Below are 16,699 nucleotides of genomic sequence, written 5' to 3'. Positions count from 1 at the left end.
TCGCCGTTAAATTGTCTTTCGCTTCTTCGCGGACGTTACGGCGCCTCCGGTCGCGCCAAGAGCAGAACATTCTGTGACGCGGCCTTTTGTCTCGCTCGGTCCACGCGGTCGCGCCACGGCTCGTCACTGGAGTGTACACCCTCCGGGATCGGTGACCGAGCCGTGCCGCCGGTGCAACGCGCCTATATAGGCGGACATTAGCGAAGTATATTATTTGTCATTTATTGTAACGGCAGGAAAAATAAATGTGTCCTGTCCAGAAACCGCTTTAGTCATTTATTGCCACAAAGCCTCTCCCATGAGCATAGTGCGTGGGCGCGGCGATAAATGCCGGTTCACTGCACATGAGCGACTGTAAGCGGGGATACAACACGTTCCCGCTTCACTTCTGACTGGGGAGAAATCACTTATGGGGATTCCACAGCAGAAGAGGTGCTTCTGACGGGAGAAATCACTTATGGGGGTTCCACAGGGCCCAATCTTAGGTCTACTATTGTTTCTCCTATTCAAAAACATAAATAACAGTACAATTTAAAAAATTACAATTTCAGAAAAATCATGTGATTTATTCGAGAGAAAGAGCTCCAGAAATTGAGTGAGCCAGTAATGTGTTGGTGAACCTTTGGCCCTTACACGAGTGGTTATTCGGCTTGGCATTGGTTGACAGAGTTGTTGGATGTCCTCCTGAGGGATGTCTTGCCAGATTCCATCAAGTTGGTGCACTGGACCATCAAAATTCAGAAATGGTTGGAGTACCCTACCCATAATGCTCCAAACGTTCTCAGTTGTGGAGAGATCTGACAATCTTGCTGGTGAAGGTAAGGTTTGTTGGTCATTAGGGCACAATTCAAAGTAGGTATCACTGCTAAAGACAATTCTCCTCCAGCCAATGAGGTTTCAGACCAAAAATGCGTCTGAAGATGCCCTAGACGGTGGTGGTATACCAATCTGATTGCCTGCCTGCCATGTGGCCCCACAATCAGGAGTGCTGGTCTGGGGTCTGTTTCTTTTCATAGCAGGACACCTTTGGTTGTCATCTGTGGCACTCTTTTATAGCACAGTGGTACATCTGTGATATTCTATGCTTTGTTTTGTTGCCCTTCATGGCAAGTTGTCCTGGGCTTACATTCCAGCACGATAATGCCCACCCTCACACATCAAGAGTTCATACTGCTTGTCATTGTGCTAAGGTGTCAACTAAAAAGTTTTGGGTGTTAGTATTGAAGAGAATTTAAACTAAAAAAAGCACATTTTTGAACTCCTACAACATCTTGGTTCAACTACATTTGCACTTCGAATCATTGCAACTATTGGGGAGAGACATATGAGTAAGTCAACATTTTTGCTTTTTTTCATTCAGAAAGATCATATGGAATAACATTCTGTAGTAACTCATCTTTAAGAAAGAAAGTATTCATTGCTCAAAAATCTGTTGTAAGAATAATATATTGTGCTCAACCATGATCATCTTGTAGACATCTGTTTCAGGAATTGGGCATTTTGACTAGTGTCTCAAAAGAACAGTGATGTACGTAATTACAGTAGCAGAAAAATGACATTCATTAGTCCACATCATGTTGGTCTTTAGCACAAAAATGGGTGCACAATGTTCCCACAAAAATTTTTGATCACTTACTTGTCTGACAGTCAGTAAATTTTAAAACAAACTGAAACCGTTTTTGCTTGTCAACTCTTTCTGTTTCCTAGAAGAATTTCTATTATTGTAACATGTATAGAAGGTGACGGGTAGGAATTACTAACTCACAACCACATTAACAAAATTGTAAATGTTCAGCATGCAGTGTACATATGAATATGTAATGTGTATATAAAATGACTTGTTCCACTCATTATGAATAATTATACAAATGATTGATGGAACAAATAATTGTTGGATTATGAAACTAACTAACTCCATTCACTGTTCCAAGTAGCCTCTTGCTGTTGGAGTGTTGCTATTGCTTTTGATGTTATTACTGTTGCAGCATTAATTACTACTTCTAAGGTTTAAGAAACTCAGTGTTCATATTTGCCTTCACTGATTGTGTGCTGGGATCCAGTCCTGTGCCTTCATGCATGTACCATTTTTGTACAGGCATGTTTGGTTCTTGCATACCAACATGTACAGCTTGTATTAATTTGCAATTAGACAACCAGAAAACAAAAATAAATTTCACGAAAACCTCAATGACCTGGGTGGCATGATCAAGCAAACTTGATAATGGAAGAATAATACCAGGAAGTCCATATATCTTCACAAAGTCATTATCAGTACAGCAATGAACAGTCTGTATACTGACCCTTAGTCCAATCCAGTAGAGAATATCCAGGTTTTAGTAGCATGTCACAAGGATGATATTAGTAATACTCTCAGAAAATAATACATTGGTGGGGCTCCCTGCTGCTACTTATAAAGGTACTCTGGCCCGCAGGATGCAAGACAAGGTGAGTTGCTGCAGGCACCGCCTATCCCAAGTTGTTGTGCTTGGCAGCTCTTTTGACTTGATAACATTTACATAGTGTCCTTATCCAGGTTATAAATGAGGTTCAGGAAATTTCCATGCTTTTGAATGTTATTCTGAAGTGCTGTCAGGCTCCCTGTTGGGTACACTTGGTATCAGTTGAAAAATGCAATGCACTAACCTTTCTCTGTGATCAAGTCAGATATAGTAATGATCCCATAATTTATGTAAGATAATCTTAGTGGTATTTGGTTATAATGTAAATGGCTTTCTGTGGTATGTTTACTTATCCTCAAGAAAACCAGATATCATGGCAAATGTAATAATGTAATCAGGAAGAATTTTCAATCTGCAGTGGAATGTGTGCTCATGTCAAAATTCCTGACATATTAAAACTGTGTGTCAGACCAGGACTAGAACCTGGGACCTTTGCCTTATTACTTAATTGAGTCAAATTTACAAAGAACTTAGCAGTATGATCCCTCTCATCAGCAAGGCATTCCACCCCTCTGCCCTTGGTGCACACACTGTTTCAGTTTGGAAGGGTATAATATAGCTGCATCCTCTCCTGTGACAAGTTGGCACATACAAGAGTGCCTCAACATCATGCAGACAGTAATTTGTTCTAAATTGCTATAACATGCTCACTCTATAAACAAGGGGATTCACATTTACATCAGGGTAACAGTTCCATGCATGTTTCTAAATTTCTGGCTAACAATGTTTTCTGTAAATAAAAATTATATTACTTCTTGTAGTTAATGAAGAACAATAAACTCTAGTATAGCTGAATTTCAAAGCATAATATAATTTTAAAAATAACACTTTGTTCTTATAGCTGTCTAAGCAGTTGGACATCACCCAAACTTGTTATTTCCTTGTTGGAGTGCTGACAAGTACTATCCATGTCGGAGGCACTCTTGTTGTTGACTCACACCACTATGATGCATCTTCTGTACACAAGAATACACACTCTGGTCACTGCAAAACTTAAGAACTTCAATGTTTAATTGCAGGTTATCTCTGTAATGTGAATGTATGAATGTTTGAAATGAACCGTGTTGCAGTTAGCAACAGTGTGTGACAATTGTGGACTTTGTGACTTATCTGATGGTTTCATTTAAATGAACCACTGGAGTGTGACTGTCTTTAACAGGAACTGTGCTAAATGTGTACTGTGTCATTTTTAGATAAATGTGAGCATTTTATTTTGTGACACAATTGAAAATGTCACCATTGTGTTTATATTGCTGGCCTAAAGACTTATGCTAATTAGTGTTTGCAGTGGAAAAACTGGTGACCGTAACTAATAACCATTCTTTTAAGGGGATAAAAATATGTGTGTTTTAATGCCATTTAAAATATGGTGTTGTGTACATCTTTGAGCAAACACCATCCAGTACTAATTTAAACTTTCAGCTTCAAGATGATCAAGACTGGTGCTACCGCGGACGACACTATTAATTTTGTATCAGTTTTGTTATACTCTGAAGAGGCTTCTGCAATGTGTTTAGCTGTCAGCTTTCTGTAATATTCTTACTGTACATTTCTGTAGAATACTTATTTTTTGACTTTAGCTGCATTGTCCCAGAGGTTTTGCCATAGGACAGTATTGAGGGAAAGCATTCGGAGTATGCCAGGAATGTCATCTGTAGGTCAACAGTAAGAGAGATTTGTAAGTGCAAAGCAGGCAAAAGTGAACTATTTGATCAACTTATCCACATGCAGGTGCCACTTCGGGATGTTATCCGTCTGGGTGCTTGGGAAAATCTCATCCAGTATATACCTATTGATGTCTCCTTCCAGTCCTTGCAAGTTTTTTCTATTTATTTGGAATACCTGCTTTTGGGGGGAAATGATAAAAGGTTTGAGTTAATACCATATCAAAATCAAGTTCATTAAATGTGGTTCTCTGTTATTTTAATTTTTTATTATATTAAAAGGTCTGATCTTAGTAGCATCAGAGTTACTAGATTATTTAATGAGTCAGGGTTTCTATAATATTTACAATCACAATTTTTTAAATAAAATTTACAATAATGGATACAGTACTGTACAATATAGTACATTCATGGTAGTACACATATCAGTTAATGTTTCATCATAATACATGAAAATAAATAATGTGCTTAATACAATAAGATAGCAGAATTAATATTTACAAGTACAATATGAGACATACATATTATTGACATCTTAATACTTGAAAATCAATGTAATACCTTTTACCTCAAAAAGATATTTATGCATGCACCAAGGGAACATCCCAGCTATGTAATAAAACAAATCAAATGCACACCCATTTCCACAAAAAAAATTGATAATTGAGTAGAACAAATTTTGCATAAAGCATTCTTTTGATTTGCTCTTGAATTTTGTTGTTTCAAGTTCTAGACTATCGATGTCTGTAGGTAAAGCACTGCAAACCTTCATTCCTGCATAATTTACTTCTTTCTGCACAAGCATGAATTTTGTCTGGTTGCTATGTAAGTCCTGTTTTGACCACATGTCGTGGCAATTACAGGCGCTATTTGTTTTGAAATTAGAGTGGCTTTTATTAATGAAACATATGAGTGAGAATACATATTGAGATAGTGTTGTAGTCTTCTTTTACGAAACTTTTTATTTGCTGAGATTCTTAGAGATCATCATAGATTCTAACACTTTAGATGACAAGAAGCGATGTGGAGCTTGTTTGCAAACATTCCACCTCTCTCCAATAGGTTGACTTACTTGGTATGCACAGCCGATCTTCTTCTCAGCATAGCCGGCCACATTGATCTCCAAAAACTTCTTCTCCGAAGAATAATGCTGGTTAAGGGAATTTGTCAGACTCTCTCTCTACTCTTGAAATAATTTGGTACTCGAAGAATACTTTTAGTTCAGTCATGGTATATTTCAACTTCCACAAAAAACAAATTCACCACTTCCCATATAAATATTCGAACTTGTGCGAGTCAACCAAGTCACCAAACATTAGACTCTATTAGGATATGTTTACAAAAGAGTTGATGTAATAACCACAAGAAAATATGAACATGTCAAGCTTCTAGCAAGTCCAACACATGAATAATCTCATTTCTTCATTTGTTCTCAACAATCATCACAGTCACTAAACCAGCAAAGAAAAGCACAGGCTCTTCTCTACAAATACACTGAAACTCTATGGACCGTACAGCAGGTACTTATCAGCTGCCTTTTGGCCGCTGCATCCACATTTTGCTCGTGACTGTTTTTAGACCGGCACACACAAACATGCAATGGACATAGGTCGGATTCGTCTCTTTCACACTTCTGTTTAAAATATTTTGAGTTCGAGATGGAGGAAGGTCAAGTGGTTCTAGAATTTACATGGAAATTCTCGAAGCACTACCTATTCCCCCTCTCAGGTTGAACACACGATATTTTATATACCATCATTATGTACATTTATATTACTTTATTCTTTATTCTAATTCCTTGTACTATTTTTTCCTTAGTACATACTAGTATCATTATTTATAGTAGTTTGTAGTCTGTGGGAACTCTGGGCAAAATAAAAGTGTTCCCTTTTGATGCAACTATCTGTAAGGCAAAAGTTGCAGAATAAAGTCTTTTTACCATATCTAATATATAGCAGGACCAATTTGTGCAAAGAGGTTAAGGATTCTGAGGAAATGTGTAAGATATTGCAAAAATCTTGTAACTGAAGTCTCCTAGCAGAAACTGTTAATTGTATTAATTAAGACTCCAGGAAGTCTGTACATTTTATAATTATTGTGCTGGGACCATTGCCAACTGACATTGGTAATCTTGTAGTGAGATTAAATTCACAATCATGTCAGTTCAAGGAGAAACAACAGTTGTGTTGTTGAGCAGAAAGAAAGAAAAGGAACATGGTCTGTACATGAGAGAGTGTCATATGTCCCTGTAAACCAAATGCATTACTTCTTCGGGGTGCATTCATGCACCAGTAGAGAGCACTATTTCTATAGCCACACACTAGGAAAATGATTCAATTTTTAAGTGGACTAACACATGTAATTCCCTGGGAGCAAGACTGAGTTAGTATGGAACTTGGTGAAGTGCATCAAAGAAGAAGAACATGCTACTAATAAAGAGCTTTGGCACTTCAATTGAATGAATTTACAATGTTTTCTGAAGATGTTAAAACAGGAGTCTATATTTATATCTTGTTTAGGAAAGAATGCAGTGAATAGTATACCTTCATGATCTCTGAAGACCGTATGCATCATTTTTGTGGCAAATGATTATATCTTTACATTGTATTAATGCACAAATGGTCTCGGTCTGGTAATGGTGAACCCAAGACTCATTACCTGTGACAATTTGTGCTTCTATACTCTGTGAGAATTATGTGCAGCACATACTGTACGCATATTTGTGATCATTTAACATACCAAGAAATGTGGCTTGCGACAAAGTAATAGCAGTGGCTGTGGGCCATCTAGTTACAACTGCTTTGCTTTGATTAGGTGTTCAGTCCATTGCACATTGTCTGTTGTGGTTCTCTTTCAATGTAGTACTAAGTGACCTCCTTTTTTCCCAATTACTTATTCTTCTTTCCTCTGTGGGGAAGGAGCTAATATTTCCATAAACTAGGAGTAGTTTTCCCCACTTTTAATTCCATATATCAACTATACTAGAAATGTACCTATGATGATAAGTACTATGGCCATTCTGTCTCCTTGTAATATGGCAGAAAGGCATTTTTTCTGTAAATGTGAAGAATTTCTTTGTGTACATTCTTTGAGTCCCACACATATGTGTACACAGCCACCACAATTCCTCAAAGTAATTTTGCAGAAAGCAGGTAGTGAAGAAAATATTTGGAATACTGTTGAAGGGGCAAATACACTATCTGGGGAAAAAAGATGAAGCATTCAGAAGAGGAGGAGGAAATGAAGTGAAATGTCTTGTGTTGAGAGGGTCTGTGATATTATTCCAGAAGTTACAAAAACAAGTCATGTTTACAACAAAGCTGGCAGTATGAGCCCACTGATCAGTAAGATGTCGCACCTTCTCTCCCCTGGAAGCCTGCACTGATTCTGTTGGGCTGGGTGTCATAAAGCCGTTGTAACCTCCCCTAAGCCAAAGTGTCCCACAACTGTTGTAACTGGTCGTTAGTGTCCTAGATACAGACTCTGAGGCAGAGCTGGTCCTGTATATGTTCTGTCTAAGAGAGCTCTGGCGATCTTGCTGGGCAAAGGAGTATCTCAACATCATGCAAACAGTTCATTGAGGCCCATGACATGTGGACAAGCACTGTCCTGTTGAAAAATGGCACCACAATGCTGTTGCCTGAGAAGTAACACAAGGATGCAGGATACCATTGTGCTATCAGAGTTCCTTCAGTCACTACCAACCGTGACCTGAAGTCATACCAGGTGGCTCCATACGGCATGACACCAGGAGTAACACCACTGTGCCTCTCCAAAACATTGGAAGAATGGGGTCTCTCCCCAGATCACTACCATGCTTGCCAACAATAATCATCTGGGGTACTACAGAATTGCAGTTCATCACTGAATACTATACAACGAATTCATCGCAATCCATGTTGCCCTGCCACAGCTTCACTCCAAATGCAGCTGGTTGTGGTCACAAATGGTAGTGAACACATGTGATGGTAATTCCCTAGTCCAGCTGCTGCTAGTCTGTGACCAATGTTGTGGTATGGCACACACTATTGCAGGGAGTCTGTTACTTGTTCTTGGACAGCAGGCACAGATGTGAAGGGGTTATGAAGTGCTTGGTGCAAATTATGATGATCCTCCTTTGTGTCGGCCATGTGTGGTCAACTGGAACCTTGATGATGAGCGTGCCTGCTCTCACATTCCCATGCAGCCTGACATTGGACCATTGTTACATACATCCTGATGACCCAAGAATTTGGATACTGCCTGATTTGACCAGCTGACCAAATGGAGAACCACAAGGAAACCCCTATCAAATTCTGTAAAGTATTGAAACACTATTACGCATGAGTATGCTGCGTCCCGGTGCCCTGCACAGTGGTCTCTCAATGCCTGACACTGATCTTGCCCCTTATATGTCCTACCAGGCCTGTAGCAACACCAAACACTAACAAACATTCATGTACCTTGGTGGCCACTCTACCTGTGACAGAGAATTTTAGCTCTAATCATTTATGTACCAGTCAGTGACTCATATGTGTATGTGTTACATTGATATCCAACCATGTCTTCCGTCTACTTCACTTTTTTTGGCAGACAGTGTGGATGTTGTCACCTTGTTTTTCAATGGATAATGATTTGAAGCAGTTCACATGTGCAAGAAAATAAGTTACCAATAAAGTACACAAAGGACATTAGTTACTCACAAATTCAATCTTTGTTTAAAACTCCACATGGCAACACAACTTTTATGGGAATGAAATTTCACTCTGTCTTTTCATTGAAATGATGATGTTTTCATCATATGGAATTTTATTTGTTTCAGGAATGCGCACATACGAGGACTTTCTGTCCCTGTCAATATACTGTCGCGATCGCATGAATCCATATATGTTTGCATATGCATTGTCAATTGCCATTATTCATCGACCAGACACACAAAATATACCTCTCCCGCCTCTTACTGAAGTGTTTCCAGACAGGTTCATGGACAGTTCCATATTTGGACGCGCTCGTGAGGAAGCAAACCTTGTCAGCACTGGAGATAGGGTAAGTTTTGTACATCTTACAGTGTACTGTGTGTCATTGGTGACTAGTGAAAACCTCTTATGTCAGCAAGTATAATGCTTAAATACATTAATCCATCATAAAATAAATTCAGCTTATAAAACATGACAGCAGAAGCTCTCATGTCAGGTATATTTGACAAGCCCATCTGAGTCAGTGACAAATAAGTACAAGATAATGTGATGAACTGCTGCTGTTCTACAGAAGTTTCATATATTTATTTAGTAATGATCCTGTAAGTCTAGTGTTGTACTTTGTACAGTAGACACTGGACCAGTCCTTAAGAGCTATGAAGAACTTCTTACATTAAATCGTCTCCAAGAACCATGGAACTTTCCAAGGTGGGGTGGCTTGAATACTCGAATGATACAGACAGAAACCACAGTTGAGGAGTATCTGTGGAGAGGCCAGACTAACCCATGAACCCTGAAGGAGACAGCTGTCTTTTCAGTAGTTGCAGGGCTAGTAGTCTGGAAGGTGTATTGATCTCGCCTTGTAACATTAGCCAATATCACAGTGCAGTATTGGTATGCCCTGTTGAAAGCAAAGGAAAACTACCGCCATTATTTTTTTCTGCCAAAAGCATACTGCTCTACTGTATGGCTTAATGATGATAACATCCTCTTGGGTAAAATATTCCGGAGGTAAAATAGTCCCCTATTCGCATCTACAGTCGGGGACTACTCAGGAGGATTTTGTTATCAGGAAAGTCAAAGCTGGCATTCTGTGAGTTGGAGAGTGGAATGACAGATCCCTTATCATGATGGTAGATTAGAGAAAAAAAGGATAAAAAAACAGATAGGTTTAAGTTAGCTATTATGGGAATTAGTGGAGTGTGGTGGCAGAAAGTGCAGGTCAGTACAGTGTATCAACACATAATGAAATAGGGGTATTCCAAGAGTAGGCCTTGTAATGAATAAGAAAATAGGAGTGCAGGTAAGTGACCACAAATAGCATAGTGAAGAAATTACAGTATTCAGGAGACACATGAAGCCAACACCCAGCACAATAGCATACGTTTATATGTCAACAAATTCTTCAGATGATGAAGAGATTGGAAGAATGTGTGATGAGATAAAGGAAATTATTCAGGTTGTTAATGGAGACAAAAGTTTAATTGTGATGGGGCTGGAAATTGTTAGTAGGAAAAGGAAGAGAAGGAAAAATAGTACAAGAATATCAGCTGGGGGAAAGAAATGTAAGAGGTTGACATCTAGAATTCTGCACAGAGCGTACTTTAATCACTGCTAACACATTTAAAAATCTTAAAAGAAGGTTGCATATGTGGAAGAGACCAGGTGACACTGGAAGATTTCAGATCGATAATAGAATGACAAGACAGAGATTTTGGAACCAGGTTTTAAATTGTAAAATATTTTCATGTGTGTATATTCTATGACTGTAATTGACTGGTTATGAACTGCAGACTAAAACTGAAGAAGTATGAAAAGTGAGGAATTCAAGGAGGTGCCACATGGATAAATTGAAAGAGTCAGAGGTTATTGAGAGAGCATTAGGCACTGTTGGGCTGAATCAGAGGAAAGTAATACATTAGAAGATGAATAAGTAGCTTTGAGAGATGAAGTAATGAAGACAGAAGAGAATCATGTAGGTAAAGAGGTCAAACCCAGTAGATATCCATGGATAACACAGGAGATACAAAATGTAATTGTCAAGAGAAGAAAATTTAAAAATGCCACAAATGAAGCAGGCAAAAGGAAATATACATGTCTAAAAAATGAGACTGACAGAAAATGCAAACTGATTAAGTAGGCATTGTTGTTGTTGTTGTGGTCTTCAGTCCTTAGACTGGTTTGATGCAGCTCTCCATGCTACTCTATCCTGTGCAAGCTTTTTCATCTCCCAGTACCTACTGCAACCTACATCCTTCTGAATCTGCTTAGTGTATTCATCTCTTGGTCTCCCTCTACGATTTTTACCCTCCACGCTGCCCTCCAATACTAAATTGGTGATCCCTTGATGCCTCAGAACATGTCCTACCAACCGATCCCTTCTTCTGGTCAAGTTGTGCCACAAACTTCTCTTCTCCCCAATCCTATTCAATACTTCCTCATTAGTTATGTGATCTACCCATCTAATCTTCAGCATTCTTCTGTAGCACCACATTTCGAAAGCTTCTATTCTCTTCTTGTCCAAACTATTTATCGTCCATGTTTCACTTCCATACATGGCTACACTCCATACGAATACTTTCAGAAATGACTTCCTGACACTTAAATCAATACTGGATGTTAACAAATTTCTCTTCTTCAGAAACGCTTTCCTTGCCATTGCCAGCCTACATTTTATATCCTCTCTACTTCGACCATCATCAGTTATTTTGCTCCCCAAATAGCAAAACTCCTTTACTACTTTAAGTGCCTCATTTCCTAATCTAATTCCCTCAGCATCACCCGACTTAATTAGACTACATTCCATTATCCTTGTTTTGCTTTTGTTGATGTTCATCTTATATCCTCCTTTCAAGACACTGTCCATTCCATTCAACTGCTCTTCCAAGTCCTTTGCTGTCTCTGACAGAATTACAATGTCATCGGCGAACCTCAAAGTTTTTATTTCTTCTCCATGAATTTTAATACCTACTCCGAATTTTTCTTTTGTTTCCTTTACTGCTTCCTCAATATACAAATTGAACAACATCGGGGAGAGGCTACAACCCTGTCTTACTCCCTTCCCAACCACTGCTTCCCTTTCATGTCCCTCGACTCTTATAACTGCCATCTGGTTTCTGTACAAATTGTAAATAGCCTTTCGCTCCCTGTAATTTACCCCTGCCACCTTTAGAATTTGAAAGAGAGTATTCCAGTCAACATTGTCAAAAGCTTTCTCTAAGTCTACAAATGCTAGAAACGTAGGTTTGCCTTTCCTTAATCTTTCTTCTAAGATAAGTCGTAAGGTCAGTATTGCCTCACGTGTTCCAGTGTTTCTACGGAATCCAAACTGATCTTCCCCGAGGTTGGCTTCTACTAGTTTTTCCATTCGTCTGTAAAGAATTCGTGTTAGTATTTTGCAGCTGTGACTTATTAAGCTGATAGTTCGGTAATTCTCACATCTGTCAACACCTGCTTTCTTTGGGATTGGAATTATTATATTCTTCTTGAAGTCTGAGGGTATTTCGCCTGTTTCATACATCTTGCTCACTAGATGGTACAGTTTTGTCAGGACTGGCTCTCCCACGGCCGTCAGTAGTTCCAATGGAATATTGTCTACTCCGGGGGCCTTCTTTCGACTCAGGTCTTTCAGTGCTCTGTCAAACTCTTCGCGCAGTATCGTATCTCCCATTTCATCTTCATCTACATCCTCTTCCATTTCCATAATATTGTCCTCAAGTACATCGCCCTTGTATAGACCCTCTATATACTCCTTCCACCTTTCTGCTTTCCCTTCTTTGCTTAGAACTGGGTTTCCATCTGAGCTCTTGATATTCATACAAGTCATTCTCTTATCTCCAAAGGTCTCTTTAATTTTCCTGTAGGCGGTATCTATCTTACCCCTAGTGAGATAGGCCTCTACATCCTTACACATGTCCTCTAGCCATCCCTGCTTAGCCATTTTGCACTTCCTGTCGATCTCATTTTTGAGACGTTTGTATTCCTTTTTGCCTGTTTCACTTACTGCATTTTTATATTTTCTCCTTTCATAAATTAAATTCAATATTTCTTCTGTTACCCAAGGATTTCTACTAGCCCTCGTCTTTTTACCTACTTGATCCTCTGCTGCCTTCACTACTTCATCCCTCAAAGCTACCCATTCTTCTTCTACTGTATTTATTTCCCCCATTCCTGTCAATTGCTCCCTTATGCTCTCCCTGAATCTCTGTACAACCTCTGGTTCTTTTAATTTATCCAGGTCCCATCTCCTTAAATTCCCACCTTTTTGCAGTTTCTTCAGTTTTAATCTACAGGTCATAACCAATAGATTGTGGTCAGAGTCCACATCTGCCCCTGGAAATGTCTTACAATTTAAAACCTGATTCCTAAATCTCTGTCTTACCATTATATAATCTATCTGATACCTTTTAGTATCTCCAGGGTTCTTCCATGTATACAACCTTCTTTCATGATTCTTAAACCAAGTGTTAGTTATGATTATGTTGTGCTCTGTGCAAAATTCGACCAGGCGGCTTCCTCTTTCATTTCTGTCCCCCAATCCATATTCACCTACTATGTTTCCTTCTCTCCCTTTTCCTACACTCGAATTCCAGTCACCCATGACTATTAAATTTTCGTCTCCCTTCACAATCTGAATAATTTCTTTTATTTCATCATACATTTCTTCAATTTCTTCGTCATCTGCAGAGCTAGTTGGCATATAAACTTGTACTACTGTAGTAGGCGTGGGCTTCGTATCTATCTTGGCCACAATAATGCGTTCACTATGCTGTTTGTAGTAGCTTACCCGCATTCCTATTTTCCTATTCATTATTAAACCTACTCCTGCATTACCCCTATTTGATTTTGTGTTTATAACCCTGTAGTCACCTGACCAGAAGTCTTGTTCCTCCTGCCACCGAACTTCACTAATTCCCACTATATCTAACTTTAACCTATCCATTTCCCTTTTTAAATTTTCTAACCTACCTGCCCGATTAAGGGATCTGACATTCCACGCTCCGATCCGTAGAACGCCAGTTTTCTTTCTCCTGATAACGACATCCTCTTGAGTAGTCCCCGCCCGGAGATCCGAATGGGGGACTATTTTACCTCCGGAATATTTTACCCAAGAGGACGCCATCATCATGTAATCATACAGTAAAGCTGCATGCCCTCGGGAAAAATTACGGCTGTAGTTTCCCCTTGCTTTCAGCCGCTCGCAGTACCAGCACAGCAAGGCCGTTTTGGTTATTGTTACAAGGCCAGATCACTCAATCATCCAGACTGTTGCCCTTGCAACTACTGAAAAGGCTGCTGCCCCTCTTCAGGAACCACACGTTTGTCTGGCCTCTCAACAGATACCCCTCCGTTGTGGTTGCACCTACGGTACGGCTATCTGTATCGCTGAGGCACGCAAGCCTCCCCACCAACGGCAAGGTCCATGGTTCATGGGGGGGCAAGTAGGCATTATTAGAGAGCAAATGCAAGGCTGTAGAAACATGTATAACTAGGGAAAGTTTGATGTCACCAATAGGAATATTAAAGACACCTTTGGAGAAAAGAGAAGCAACTCTATGAATAACAGTAACTCAAGTTGCAAGCCAGTACTTAGCAAAAAAGAGAAAGCTGAAAGGTGGAAGGGATAAACAGGTCTCTGTAAAGAAAAGAAATGTGAAGACAATGTTATTGAAAGAGAAGAGGAACTATCTGAAGATGAGGTAGGAGGAATACTAGTGTGAGAAGAGTTTGCACAGAGCTGAAAGACCTAAGTAGAAAGAAGGCACGTGGAGTAAATGTCATTTGCTCAGTATTATTGAGACTTTTGGGAGAGCCAGCCGAGACAAAATTATTCCACCTGATTGCAAGATATATGCAACAGGTGAAATACTCTCAAATTTCAAGATTTGCCAAGATAGTGTTATAGGCCCTTTGATGTTACTTATCTACATAAATGATTTGGGAGATAATCTGAGCAGTCATCTTAGGTTGTTTGCAGATAATGCTGTCGTTTATTGACTGATAAATTCATCAGAAGATTAAAAAAAAAATTGCAAAATGATTTAGAAAAGATGTCTGAATGATGCAAAAATTGGCAGATGACCCTAAGTAACGAAAAGTGTGAGGTCGTCCACATGAGTGCTACAAGGAATTCGTTAAACTTCAGTTACAAGATAAATCAGTCTAATCTAAAAGCCATAAATTCAACTAAATACCTAGGTATTACAATTACGAACAACTTAACTTGGAAGGAACACATAGGAAATGTTGTGGGGAAGGCTAACCAAAGAATGTGTTTTATTGGCAGGACACTTAGAAAATGTAACACATCTACTAAGGGGACTGCCTACACTGCGCTTGTCTGTCCTCTTTTAGAATACTGCTGTGTGGTGTGGGATCCTTACCTGACAGGACTGATGGAGTACATCGAAAAAGTTCAAAGAAGGGCAGCACATTTTGTATTATCGCGAAATATGGGAGAGAGTGTCACAGAAATGATACAGGATTTGGGCTGGACATCACTAAAAGAAAGGCGTTTTTCATTGTGATGGAATCTTCTCACAAAATTCCAATCACCAACTTTCTCCTCAGTATGTGAAAACATTTTGTTGACGCCGATCTACATAGGGGGAAACGATCACCATGATAAAATAAGGGAAATCAGAGATTGTACAGAATGATATAGGTGTTCATGCTTTCCACACGCTATATGAGATCGAAATAATAGAGAATTGTGAAGGTGGTTCGATGAACACTCCGCCAGGCACTTAGATGTGATTTGCAGAGTATCCATGTAGATGTAGATGTAATAATTCCAACTCCAAAGAAGGCAGCTGCTGACAAGTGTGACTACTTCCAGATCATCAGTTTAATCTTCTTGGTTCCAAAGTATAGCACAAATTATCTACAGAGGATTGGAAAAACTAGTAGAAGTCAATCTCAGGGAAGATCAGTTTGACTTCTGGAGAAATTTAGAAGCACATGAGGTAATACTGACCCTATATTTTATTCTAAAAGAGAGACTGAAGAAAGTTGTACGTACATTTACAGCATTTGTAGACTGAGGTAAAGCTTTTGACAATGAAGGGAAAAGCTCCTTGAAATTTTGAAGATAACAGGGTGTAAAATACTGAGAATGAAAGATCAATTATAATTTGTACATAAACCTGACAGCAGTTATAAGAGCCATGTGACATGAAAGGGAAGCACATGCCCGCACACCCCACCATCGTCGCGACTGCACAGATTATGATATCGCTTTGCCGTTTCCCCCTGGCAGCGGAGCTGATCTCTAAAGTTTGTGTATATATTGTCCCAGCTAGTTAAGAACCATTCCCTGCCTTGTGGCTCAGGCACAAAACATCTCTGAATCACATTGTGAATCTAATTGTGTGAACTAGCAGTTGAAAATTGATCTCGTTTTTTATTTCCATAGATATTTTATACACTTTCGACTATGACAGATCCAAAGACAGTGATTTTATTTATTACTCAGGAATAACATAGCAATTGAGTTCCAGTCTATTTTTTCTAATTTTTGTTTCCCAAATAATTTTATTTAGTTATCCTTGTAGCCAATATGCCTTTGTTAAATCCTGTTATCTGTCTATAACAGGTTGATCAGCTTTTCTCAATAACCCTTGAATATCCACGGATATAATTGTCTATGTACTAGCTGATTTTGGGGGATTTAGAAAACGCTGGGAAAGTTATTCACTTCTTAAATTAATGAGAGATGGCACTGAGAAATCAATGAAGAAGGAATTGATCCTAGTGTGTATCGTTTCAGTATAATAACAGTCAATCTGTACCACATTCCTTCACATTCCTATCAACAAAGATATGATTTCCCATGAAACTGTCCTTGTTGTTGTTGTTGTTGTTGTTGTTGTGGTCTTCAGTCCTGAGACTGGTTTGATGC

The 16,699-nt window shown here is 39.1% G+C and overlaps 1 protein-coding gene across 1 annotated transcript in view; it reads left to right on the top strand.

Annotated features, from left to right (window-relative positions):
* The window catches only part of LOC126418943 (phenoloxidase 2-like), a 233,575-nt gene that overhangs the window by 49,755 nt on the left and 167,121 nt on the right, over positions 1 to 16,699 (top strand). Inside the window, exon 4 of the mRNA XM_050085979.1 lies at positions 8,925 to 9,148. Within this exon, the coding sequence (XP_049941936.1) occupies positions 8,925 to 9,148 (224 nt within the window). The remainder of the gene's footprint in view (positions 1 to 8,924; positions 9,149 to 16,699) is intronic.

This window comes from Schistocerca serialis, chromosome 9 (genome assembly GCF_023864345.2).
Source record: "Schistocerca serialis cubense isolate TAMUIC-IGC-003099 chromosome 9, iqSchSeri2.2, whole genome shotgun sequence".
Classification (NCBI taxonomy): Eukaryota; Metazoa; Arthropoda; class Insecta; order Orthoptera; family Acrididae; genus Schistocerca; species Schistocerca serialis.
This window is presented reverse-complemented; position numbering and strand designations above follow the sequence as displayed.